The sequence below is a fragment of the Gopherus evgoodei genome, chromosome 2 (assembly GCF_007399415.2).
Source record: "Gopherus evgoodei ecotype Sinaloan lineage chromosome 2, rGopEvg1_v1.p, whole genome shotgun sequence".
Taxonomy (NCBI): Eukaryota; Metazoa; Chordata; order Testudines; family Testudinidae; genus Gopherus; species Gopherus evgoodei.
The window spans coordinates 49218659-49231821 of NC_044323.1; the positions used below are offsets into that span (position 1 = coordinate 49218659).

General features: G+C 41.1%; 1 protein-coding gene and 1 long non-coding RNA gene across 2 annotated transcripts in view; both read left to right on the forward strand.

Annotated features, from left to right (window-relative positions):
* The first annotated feature begins 2668 nt into the window (after nucleotides 1–2668).
* SDHAF3 (succinate dehydrogenase complex assembly factor 3) overlaps nucleotides 2669–13163 on the forward strand; it is an 81033-nt gene continuing 70538 nt past the window's right edge. The window contains exon 1 of the mRNA XM_030550630.1: nucleotides 2669–3002. Coding sequence (XP_030406490.1) covers nucleotides 2820–3002 — 183 coding nt within the window. The 5' untranslated portion in view covers nucleotides 2669–2819. The remainder of the gene's footprint in view (nucleotides 3003–13163) is intronic.
* LOC115645667 lies at nucleotides 9616–12660 on the forward strand. The gene is made up of 2 exons (XR_003998796.1): nucleotides 9616–9652; nucleotides 11260–12660. It is a non-coding gene; the product is annotated as an uncharacterized LOC115645667 (long non-coding RNA).

Below are 13163 nucleotides of genomic sequence, written 5' to 3' on the forward strand. Positions count from 1 at the left end.
CCAACTGGCTGCTCAGCACCTTCTTCCCCTGACAACCGTTTCTTTCTACCCTCCCCTTCCACACTTTGGAAGCTCCTCAAAGTCACACCATCACAAACTCAACACAAAATTCTCAGGTCTCCCCTTACTGTCATAGTGAAAATCGTAACAAAAGGAAAACAGATAGGAGGCCAGCCTGCTGCCTGTCCACTTTTCTCTCTTCCTCGCCCCTTGACCAGCTGCCACCCTGTTTGCTTTGGCGATTGTCCCAATGCCTGTGGCCAGAGTATTTCCCTTTGCGAGTCTGAAACGTGCCCTGACATGCAGGTCTGGAAGCTGGGCCCAGCGGTGGAAGATGATGTAGAGGCTTTTGCTAGGGCAGGCAGGCAGGGGTGTCCTTGATGGCTAATTGTCTCTCTGGAGGTGAAAATCAACACTGTGAGGTGTCAACAGAAGTCGCCCTGGAAGGAGCAGGTGAGGAATGTGCTGGCCAGGAAAGGCATTTCTTTCTCCCCATTCAAAAGTTGTTATGCTCCCCGTTCTTTTTAGGTGACAAATCTGAGGAACTGTCCCAGATTGAGGTGTCATTAGAGGAGGTTTTGGAACAAACTGATAAAATAATAAGTCACTGGGACCAGATGGTACTCACCCAAGAGTTCTGAAGGAACTCAAACGTGAAATTGCAGAACTACAAACTGTAGTCTGTAACCTATCATTTAAATCAGCGTCTGTACCAAATGACTGGAGGATAGCTAATGTGACGCTCTTTTTTAAACGGGCTATAGAGGTGATCCCAGCAATTATAGGCCAGTAAACCTCACTTCAGTACGGTTGAAACTATAGTCAAGAACAAAATTGTCAGACACATAGATGAACCTGATTTGTTGGGGAAGAGTCAATAAGGTTTTTGTAAAGGGAAACCATGCTTCACTAATCTACTAAAATTCTCTGAGGGAGTCAACAAGCATGTGGACAAGAGGGATCTAGTGTACTTAGATTTTCAGAAAGGCTTTGACAAGGTCCCTCACCAAAGGCTCTTAAACAAAGTAAGCTGTCACGGGATAAGAGGGAAGGTCCTCTCATGGATTGGCAACTGGTTAAAAGATGGGGAAAAAGGGGTAGGAAGAATAGTCAGTTCTCAGAATGGAGAGAGGTGAATAGCTGTGTCCCTCAGGGGTCCGTACTGGACCCAGTCCTATTCAACATATTCATAAATGATCTGGAAAAAGGGGTAAACAGTGAGGTGGCAAAATTTGCAGAGGATATAAAATTACTAAAGATAGTTAACTCCCAACCAGACTGTGAAGAGCTACAAAAGCCTCCCACAAAACTGGGTGACTGGGCAATATAATAGCAGATGAAATTCAATGCTGATAAATGCAAAGTAATGCATATTGGAAAGCATAATCCCAATGATACATATAAAATGATAGGGTCTAAATTAGCTGTTAGCACTCAAGAAAGAGATCTTGGAGTCACTGTGGAACAGTTTTGTGAAAACATCCACTTAATGTGCAGTGGCAGTCAAAAAAGCAAACAGAATGTTGGGAATCATTAAGAAAGGGATAGATGATGAGATAGAAAATATCATATTGCCTCTGTAAATCCATGATATGCCCACATCTTGAATACTGCATGCAGATGTGGTTGCCTCATCTCAGAAAGATATATTGGAATTGGAAAAGGTTCAGAAAAGGGCAACAAAAATGATTAGGGGTACGGAATGGCTTCTGTACGAGGAGAGATTAGTAAGACTGGGACTTTTCATTTTGGAGAAGAGACAACTAAGAGGGTATATGATGGAGGTCTAGAAAATCATGACTGATGTGGAGAAAGTAAATAAGGAAGTGTTATTTATTCCTTCTCCTAAGACTATGGGTCACCAAATTAAATTAATAGGCAGCAGGTTTAAAACACATAAAAGGAAGTATTTTTTCTAACAATGCACTGTCTGTGGAACTCTGCCAGAGGATGTTGTGAAGGCCAAGCCCATAACAGTGTTCAAAAAAAAGCACTAGATACATTCATGGAGGATAGGTGCACCAATGGCTATTAGCTGGTGGGCAGGGATGGTGTCCCTTGCTTCTGTTTGCCAGAAGCTAGGAATGAGCAACAGGGGTGGATCACTTGATGATTGCCTGTTCTGTTCATTCCCTCTGCGGCACCTGGCACTGGCCACTGTTGGAAGACAGGACACTGGGCTAGATAGACCTTTGGTCTGACCTTGTAGGGCCAGTCTTATGTTATGTTCTTCCTGGGTCCATCAGTAATCTCCCTGCATACAGAATAATAAAGCAAGAACTCTCCCCCAACCAGGAGTACAGGGGAAGCAGAGCCTCCTTTAGTCTATTATACCCGCAACCCATGGCTGGTGGATTCATACCTATGTCTCCAGAGGCTCAGCCCACCCCGCGGAGAGGAAGTGGTTGCAGTCCCAGCCAGGGAGCCTCCACGCGTGGGCATGGGGGCGCCTGAGCGCGCTGGGCCGGGGACTCCTACTGCCCCAAGGAGCGCCTCGCCCTGGCTACTCAGCAGGGGTGGCGCGTGGGGGCGAGCGAGCCCCTCAGCTAGGCCGGGCCGGCCGGCGGGGAGCCGCTCGCTGATCCGCCCCCCGGCCTGGCGGAGGAGCCCGACGCGCCGCGTCCCGCCCCCGGTGCTACCGCCTCAACCCTCCGGCATAGGAGCGTTTCTCTCCGCGCTCCACTGCCCACCCGGGGAGCTTCTCCGGGGCCTGCGGCTGCCCTGGCACCGCCCGCTGCACTGACCGGCTCGCCCTGCTGCTGAGCGCAGCCCGGCCGGCACCCCAGGCGGCAGCAGCGCAGCCCGCCGGAGCCCCAGCCATGCCGAGCCCTGCAGCGCTGCACGTGTCCCGTGTGCGGGCTCTGTACCGGCGGATCCTGCTGCTGCACCGGGCGCTGCCCGTGGCGCTGAAGGCGCTGGGCGATGAGTACGTGAAGGAGGAGTTCCGGAGGCACCGCTCGGTTGGGCCTGCTGATGCCCAGCGCTTCCTGCGGGAATGGGAGGCAAGTGCCCTAGGACCAGCCTCCCCCGTCTGCTGGGAGGGCTGCGGGCCATCTAGTTCCTCCCTCACCTCGGTCTTGCCTTAAGGCCCTGCCTCAGCTGCACTGATCAGCTCACAGCCTGGGGCTAACACAGGGGACGGGGGCAGGGGGAGTCGGGAGATCTGGGCTCTGCCCGAGTTATGTGTGGCTGACCTGGCCTGGGCGTCTGTAGGCCCAATAGTTTCAAAAGTAGTTGCTGAGTACCTGCAGGGTGCTTTGAGCAGGGGATTGGACTGGATGACTTCCTGAGGTCTCCTCCAACCCTAATATTTTATGCAGCTCCCAATGATTTCATTGTAGAAAACTTAGAGCTTAATTTTTCTCTGCCTCAGGCCTTCCTTGTATAGTGTGGAAGCTGTGATGTTGACACACCTCTGCAAAGTACCCTGAGACCTGCAGATTTTTTAAAATAAAGCTAGATAAGTGTAATCTATTTATTATTATTCTATACTAACCTCCAACAACCTCAGCACAAGATTAAGGGATACCCATAATAATAGGCTTCTCTCTGCGCAGGATTCTCATTGCATGGCACCAGTCTAGTAGAACTCTTATAGCTCTTAAGGTTTATGACTGGGGTGGGGTATGTAGGTCTCTGGGTATCCTTATGCATTCATAAGCTCAAAGTGACCATAGGAGCAGAGTTTCCTGATATTGGTATGTGTAGTGGTCTGTCACAATTATTCTTAGTCCTGTGCAGGTCTGCCACAAAACCCATAGTACCTTTGAGGCATTCTTCTGATCCTGCATTGGCAGAGGTAGGATCTCTTGATGCGTTGGAGTGTTTTTTGTGTTAAGGCTGATGGTCATGCACCAGGAGTCTGTTTTTCCCAGGATAGGAAGTCTTGACAGTGATGATCCAGCACCTCTTGTGAGGATTTCACAAAGCAGATAACATGCTCTAGAACCCCTCCATAACTTAGTTCCAGCTGTGTAAATGAGGGAAGGCTGAGTATCAGGGTGATAAAAGCTGCTCTTTGGACTCAGATGAGCAAGAAGACTAATTCTATGCCAGATAATCTCAACAGTAGAGGGACACACCAATGTCTGTACAGGAGAGGAGCCCAACTTTCTCCAGTTTTTCTAGAAGCTGATTTTAACAAATGCATTTTAGTTGAAACTGGTCCAAAAATTTACAGAGTCCCCAGTTGAGGTACATAGGTCAGGATGCTCTTGCATCCTATTTTGGATCAGCAACTGAAGGAGGTGTAGCAGACCCTTCATGTAACTGTCCAAGCCTGGAAGACAGCCAAGGAAAAAAATATTTTCTTTTTGAGGCTGATCCCAGCTATCAAACTTTCTGGAGTGACTCAATAGCAAAAGTACGAACCTCAGGGCAGAGTGTTAAGAACCAGCACCAATCCCCGAAATTGGTCATGAGTTCTATACTTAGATTTCACCAGCCAATTATCAAGTATAAACTCTGAGGTACTACAAGTGCCTTAACATAGAGTCACAGACAGTCCCCTTGGGTACTCTATCAGTCTTGCCACCCAGATAAACCTACCTTTGTGCTAGATGGTACCTTACATCAAGAGTCTCAGCAATATTCAGGTTACTTGTAGTCCAAAAGGACCAGTCACTTACCTCTGGTCAATTGCACGTTAGAGCTTACAGCAAAGACAATGCTTGTAGCCAATCCTGAACTATCTAAAGATTTATTAAATAGGAAAAGGAAACAGAGTTATTTAGAAGGTTAAAGCAGGTAAACATATATACAGAAATAAGCTACAATCTTAAATTTCAAAAGGTAATAGTAGATTCTCTAATAAGCAAGCTCCGTATGTCCTTTAGGGCTAATCTAGGTTAAAATGCAGGGGATCCCTGGTTTATGCCTAGGAACCTGGCCACCAGGGTCCAAGCAGCAATGAAAAACAGGTCCTTCTTGTTACAGGTTTTTATTCCTGCCCCTTCTGCTCTGAGCTGCGAACTCATCTGATGGGAGGAATTCACTTGCATGATTCATCTTTATAGGGATGGCGGAGATCAATCAGCAAAGTCTTTTGTCCTCTTTAATGTTCCGTAATAGTTTGTTTGGAGTTAATGGGTCTTCCCTGCTGGGCAGGAAAAAACACCTTCTGTGGGAGACCGGTATTTCACACTAGTTAATGTCCCTCTCCTGTCTAATGATTTACACAGTTACCGAGCCTTACAATACAAGCGCTCAAATAGTATCGTATAATATGGGATACATGTTATAAGTGAGCATGCATGCAGCAACTCACAAGCATTCAATAAAATCTAACACATTCTTATAATTCTGATATCTGTTATAACAATACTAATACACAGGTGAGCCTGACTGATTCCAGTTATGGATTTGTCAGTGTTCAGGTGAGGCATGGTGACCTTGGCATGAGCTGGTACCTGGTCTCTCAGCATCACACTGACTATAGCTCTCGCCCTCCTTATGAGAGTTTTGTGGAATCAGCGATGGCTAGAGGGAAGACCATTTATATTGCTCCTGAGTATATTTGGAAGAAGGGTTTACAAGATCAGAACACTATCGCAGTCTGAGTCAATCAGTGATATATTCTCACTAGTGGTCGGAGAGGAGGGAGTGGTGGATTAGGCCTTCATCTGAAGAGGGACACTGTTCTCTTTGCCTTTCACTGGAAGAAAAAGCTACTGGTCTTCTGCTCATAGCATCAAGAAAAGACCATGTTAGCTAACGATATTTTCTCCACCAGCTGGGGAAGGATGCTGCTGTATATCTTTTCAACAACCTACCTCTGGTAGCAAAGGACCTCTTAAAGCTTATGAGACACAAAAGTTTAATTATCCTAATAGTCCCATATTGGTTCAATCAGGTTCAGAATCTGGCTTCAGTAGTCATTCAGAACTAGTACTTCTCTATCAACCTGGGAGCCATCTCTCTGACATCTTGTTCTTTTTAGGTTAAAGATCTTCAGGTATGGTATCTCTGAGCAGGTGATTTGGTCCTCCTGGCATTTCAGAAGCCATCTACAAAAAGGAGCTACAACTCTAAGTGGATAATTAAGAGTCCTCTCCAAGGTGGTGTTGGAGTTTCCACAGTAGTGAGTCTGTCCTCTTGCCAATGCTCTTTTCATGCTAGAGGAGGCCCTGCATCATGAGTTTGGTGTAAAAGGGTCTTGGAATAGACCGAAACATTTAGAAAGTCCACTTACCTTCTTATTTCTTTTGTCACCAGTTCAGTGGGCATGGCTGTTACTACAGGACTATATCTGAATGAATATCTGTTTGCATTTCACATTGCTAGCACCTGGCTGACCTGAAATTAGAAAGATATGTCAATGTTCATGCAATTCAGGTGAACACTGACCATAACCGACCTTCGTGGATGTTTCCATCAGACATGCATAAAGCAGCTACATGGTTTTCTCGCTGCATGTTGACAAAGCATTATTGCATAGGCTCATCCTCCAGGAGGAAGTCCTGTTTTGGATCCTGTGTTCTACAATGCATTTCCAAGGTGGAGAAGGCTAAACTCTTCCATCTGCAGAGGTTTTTGTTTTATGTCAAGATATCCCAAATTTTCATTTGTCTCACTTGTGTGGGTTTTTCTTTCTGATAACATTCAAGTCTGCTGAAAGAAATAATTATGTCTAATTATTTGATTTATAAGAGGTCACTTGCTGCTCTTTATACTGTTTAATGCTGTACATAATAATAGAAGATCTTAGTTAATGCTTTTGTCACTAACTTTGTTATTGCCACTTGTTTTAATTTCTCTCTCTCTTTGGACATTTTTCAATCTTTCTTTCCTGAGTGAGAGTCTTGCACAGATGCTCTCATTAGACAGGGAAAAATATTAATGTATAATTCTCCTTCTCTGAAAAGATCCTCTTTCATGATTCTCGTTCACCTGCCTGGTTCCTCTAAGAGTCTTTTAACTTTGAACTTTTTTTAAAGACAGCTTTCTCTTACACCTTGTTTCTCATTTTTTGTCTGAGGTGCATTTTTTTTATTTGTAATCTCACATTGATCGTCTTGAATGGTTTTTTCTTTCTCTTACCTTCATGTGCTGCTCAGTATAAGAACTGAATAATTAGAAGGCAGCACTTTTAGAGTCAGCAGTAGAGGCGTGGAATAGGTAACGGGGCCTCACTTGCATTCTTTATTTCACTACCGCTAACCTTAGGGGTCGAAAACCTTGAGAGTAAGAACAGTTCTATCAGCTTTTCACTAAGGAGTCACAGCTTGGATGTGAGAATCCTGCAAGATATCCTTTTCAGAATAAAAAGTAAATAATTTTCCAATTTTCATTTCCCCACACCAACTGATAGAGCTTGGGTTTTATTTGGTAGTGAATTCTATAATTAAAGCTGTAAAACAGTTTCCTCTCATAGCTACCTGTAGCTTACAACTTTGGGATTTAAATTTTCCATAGCTGGTTCTTCTCCAAAAGTTACTTGGAATTATTATTATTTTTTTTTTACAAAATCCCTTTTAGTCCTATTGGAGTTGTGAGAAAGTGGTAAAAATAGTTTTTCAGCAAAAAACCTGAATTTCAAAACCTGAAATTTCAGATGATCTTTAATGAGCATTAATGATTTTGCAAGGCATGTGGGTGGGAGCTGGAAATTGGTTTAGATTTAATAGTGTCTGTTTGAAAATGGCATAATGCACACTTCAAGAGGGATGTGTTATATGGACAGCTTGAAAAGATGCCAAGGTAGATTCAGGCTTTGCCAGACTGTTCATGTGGATCCTTTTACCTATATCTCAGTCTTCTTATTTCCCCCCAAAATTGTGTCAATCTGAAGGTGTGATTACTAAAAATCTCATATTCATTTCACAGGGCTAAGGGACTTTTTGCACCTCAGAATGCGTTAAGACTCCCAGAGCCTTGGAAACATGAAATAGATAATTGGGGAACAAGTCCCAAAGCATTTCTTCATCATTCTCTTCCCTTGCTGGGAAACAGGTTCTCAGGCTAGTGTTTAGCTCCTTTTATTTCAGTGGGATATAGGTCGTCAGTCTATCCCTTGGCTGGAGGGAATAGCCCATTCAATACTAACTTCATGGAGGCTCTAGATTAGTTCTTGAACATCTTGCAATAGTGCATCTATGGAGTGCATGCACAGGCACACTTAAAGAAGTGTGCATTAGCGGTACTAGCGTACTGCTTATTACAAGAAACACAGCTGTGCTTTCAGAAATTCTGCATGCACCCAGATGTTTTTCTTTCTTTAAAAAGCATCTAGAGGCATTTTTAAAACAACTAACAAAATCATCCAAAGCATAGGACTTGATGGTCATGGTGGACTTCAGATACCCAGACATCTGGGGAAAATAATACAGCAGGGCGCAGATTATCTAGCAAGTTCTTGGAATGTATTTGAGACAATTTTTTTTATTTCAGAAACTGGAGAAAGCTACTAAGGGAGAGGCTGTACTAGATCTGATTTTTAACAAATAGGAACTGGTTGAGAATTTGAAAATGGAAGGCAGCTTCAATGACAGTGATCATGAAATGATGGCGTTCGTGATTCTAAGAAAAGGTTGGAAGGACAACAGCACAATAAAGATAATGGATTTCAAGAAGGCAGATTTTATCAAACTCAGGGGGTTGGTAGGTAAGATCCCATGGGATGCAAATCTAAGGGGAAAAACAGTTCAAGAAAGCTGGCAGTTTTTTAGAGAGACATTATTAAGAGCAAACCAGCCCATTGCATAGGAAAGAAAGGAAGTATGGCAAGAGACCACCCACTTTCAATGATCAGAAATGCAATAAAGAATCCTACTAAAAGTGGAAACTAGGTCAAATTACAAAGGATTAATATAAACAAATAAAACAAATACATAGGGACAAAATTAGAAAAGCCAAGGCACAAAATGAGTTTAAACTAGCTAGAGACATAAGGGTAACAAGAAAACATTCTACAAGTTAGAAGCCAGAGGAAGACCAAGGACAGGATAGGCCAATTATTCAATGAGGAGTGGGGGAACAATAACAGAAAAGGGTAAATGGCAGATGTATTAAATTACTTTTTTGTTTCAGTTTTCACCAGAAAGTTTAGTAGCAACTGAACATCTAATATAGTGAATGCCAGTGAAAATGAGTTAGGATCAGAGGCTAAAATAGGGAAAGAACAAGTTAAAAATTACTTAAACAAGTTAGATGTCTCCAGCAGGGCTTTGGAGTGGAGCCCGGAGCTGGAACGTGGAGCAGTGGAGCTGCAGGTTTTTGCCTGGAGCTGGAGTGGAGCCAGAGCACAGAAAATCTTGACTGCTCCAGTTTTTTTTCAAATTTTCAATCCAAAATGAATTATATTTAGCAAGAAAGCCCTAAAAGTGCCAAAAAGTTTCAGATTGTATAACCATTGATATTAACATCTACTTTACCACTTTACGTAATATGTCATAGTTATTCTCACTTCAGCCAAAATCAAGTTTAATGTACAGATACAAAATTACAAAGTTTTTTGGAGATATGTTTTATTAAAGAATCAGATAATTATCAGACATCCAGCAACACTGCAGACTTCTCCTACCCTTGTGCCAAGGTTAGGCTAATACGTACTCACGTAGATTAGTTAGATAAATTAGTATGTGTTGATACTTCTTTTGTAAGAGTTGATCAACGAGTGTGACGTAAGACACAACATTTAAGATATCACAAACAGGTACATTGCAAAAAAAAATGTTTTTGTTTATTGATATATTAAGATATCACAAGAGATAGTAACCACTTAAGCTTATTTCTCTCACAGGCTCCCGTTACCGGTACATTTGTTCATTTGTACATGCTCCCGTATCACTCTGGCTGATTTACTTTGTATGTCATCTGTTCAATGATCTTTTGGTAGCGTTATTTGTAATTTTAAATTTACTGAAAAAGTTGGGTGCAGCAGGCATATAAATATACAGTAAACATTTTTGCATAAATTAGGAATGATTTTTGTGATATATCCAGAGTGACTGGAAAACCAACACAACTTTGGGGGTGAATCCTTAGGTCATTTTAAGAAAAAATTCTTCCTAAGGGAGCTACAGTCCCTTCAAGGAGATGATGAAAAGTTAATTTCTGATTAATATCTCAAAAATGCTTTATATAAAATAATGAAATTATGTCTGTGTCTTAGCGTTAGTATGTGCTAACATATTACATTATACAAAATCATTTAAACCATAGGCATCCCGAACTGGCGGTTGGTCATTTTTATTTCCTATTTCAAGAAAGGCTTGTCGTCGACTGCCACTGGCTACTAGCAGTAATATTATGTTCCATAATAAGTTAATACTTTTTGGTTATTATTTATTATTAGGTTTAAAATTTATGGTTCCAAAGTTGAAAAATAAATAATAAATAAAATTGTTTGTATCACTCTAAGCAGATTAAAATTTTGAAACAATTTTCTTGGAAAGGGTTAATTATACAAAATAAATTAAGAGTACCATTTTAATATATGTTTTAGCATTAAATCATATTCTAGGGTCATATCTGTTAAATAGTCGAAGATTTAAAAAATATTAAATAAAATTTGCCCAATCCCCCCAGTACACAACGCCTTTAGTTTAAATAATTTTATTTGAATGATGTTGTATGATAGAACATTAGAAATAAACTTTAATGGGAAAGCAGATTCAAATTGCAAGCACAGTCCTTTTAGTAAAGAGCAAATTTTCAGAAATATGTTTTTCCTTCATCAGGCTGGAAATATTATACAAGATAGAACCTGTTATTTGCTCTATCATTTATAATCTATTCAGGACGATGAAGCAAAAACATATTTCCGAAAATTTGCTCTCTTTATTAAAAGGACTGTGCTTGCAATTTGAATCTGCTTTCCCGTTAATGTTTATTTTCAACCTTGTAACATGTAGCTTTGTTACTGCCCAACAATTAATGTTGTAGAACAGCAATAGCACGTACTAACGCTGCAGCACATACCAAGTTAATTGATATATTTATATTAAAGTGTTTTTGAGATATTAATTAAAAACTTGGAAAATATTTCAAATATTTACTGCAAAATTTCATAAAAAACCTAATTTGCAATTTATAAAATAAAGTTTATATTAATTATGTATATTAAAATACTTCATTAAAACTGCAAAAAACATGTTAAAAATATTAACATATACTTTAATAATAATTTTGTGTAAAAAGAAATGCGATCATTTTTGTAGAGAAAATCCAAAACAAATTCGATATACCTTAAGTGGTTAAGATATCACAAGCAGGTACATTATAAAAAAATGTAATGCTTTTGTTCATTGCTTTTCCAAGATCATAACAAGAAACATTTGGATGCGGTAGTAGCACAAGAAGATTTGGCCATGGCTTCAACAAAAAAAGTCAAATCTGCCCCCCATGATTGATAGCTGATTTATGGAAAAGGATCTCAACAACGTCTTTACTTTTGAATTTGAAAAGCCCAAATTTGGGCATTGGGACAGGAAAGAAGAAATCAGCAATGTGCAAGGTGGAAAAGGAAGTGAATGGTGAGCTCAAACCATGTATCTTCAAGACAAGTGAAGCAAGTGCCATGAAAAGTTTCAATCTTTGGCAGCATGTGAAACGTAACCATCCTGAAAACTATGCGGCTCTGGTTACAAAAAAAGGATCAGGAAGATGAGGCAAAACAGAAAGCTGATGCAGCTAAACAATGTTCATCTGGCTCTTTGAGAAAAGATCTTTTGCAGAGCTTCATCTGAAAAGAAACCCAAAATTGAGCAAACAAAACATGACTCATATTTGAAGTCCTCAAAGGTTACAGTCACCATGGATGCCAATACTTTCTGTGAAGGGCTGATTGAAATGGTTTGCTTGAGTTCAACACCGCTCACTACCTTCAGGCTAAAGAACAAAGGATTCCAAAAAATTGCAGGTGAAATGGGTCGGCAGCTTGGTGTTTTGATGGGCATGATGCAGTTTGTCATTTAGTTGTCGGCACATCTGAGTCTGGTTGCGAAGAGCTCAAGAAAGCTTTGGAGCAAAAATTGTGCTACCTGAAAATGGATGTGGCAACCCATGGAAACAGACATTTCCTTGCAATCAATCCTCAGCACTATGAAGACGGAAAAGATAAAGCTGTGGTAAAAACCTTGGACATAATCAACACTGAAGGGCATCACAATTCTTTGTACGTGAAAAGTCAAGTAAAAGCTATTTTAGAAAAAATTGGGATCAGTGAAATGCAAGTGCTGAGCATCTGCATTAACAATGCAGAAGACATGACCTGTGTCTTCAAAATTTTTTCAGCGAGGACAATGAAACCATTTCTACCTCTGAGAATAGGGATGTGGACAGAACTTAAGGTATTTTGCCTGATGAAGGAACTAAAGGAATGGATGAAGTCGAACTCAACATGGATGCTGCTGCGCAATGAGTTAATGACCCTAGCCTCATACTTCCAACATGGCTTCATAAGGATGACTCAAAGTCCAACTGATGATGTGTGGTATTCACACTCTTCAGTTGGCAATCTGTAATGGACTGAACAAAGAACATGTGAAGAAATTTCTAGGAAAAATTCGACAAGTCATTGTCAAACTACGAACTCCAAGGATTCAAGCTACATGGGGTAACTCAATCATTGGATTCTGTGACTCGCTGAGGTTCAATATTTGCGATGATTGATCGGCTTCTCATTTTTCAATCTTACTGTGAACAAGTGGCTGCTGCTGGAACAAGAGAACTCAAGTTAACAAAAGCTGAATGGGATGAAGTGAAGAACCTGCGAGACCTCTTGACAAAGCTGAATCAAACAACCGTGAATTTTCAAGCTGTTGATGTAACCCTGGGAGTTTTAATGAAGGAATGGTGAAAACTGTCAAAATTCTTGCAAGAAAATGGTGGACAAATTGTGGAAGGAATTCTATCCTCCAGAAACGTGAAGAGAAGCTTTTTGAGAATATTCATTTCCTTGCTGGAGTTTATGTTGATCCATGGTATCGGATTCTTCTTACCTTAAGGGAAATACCAAAGGCAAAGGAAGGGCTCCTTGATATTGTTCGACGACTCAAAAAACAAAATCTGTTGCTGCATTTGAATTTGGCGAAAGGTTGAAGAAAACAAAACACAAGAAAAGGAGTCATCAACAATAGAATTTGCTGTTTCGGAAAGTTCACATCCTTCAGAAATAGCAGGCTGTTCTCAAACTTCTGTCTCCACTGTGAACTGTTCAAGCA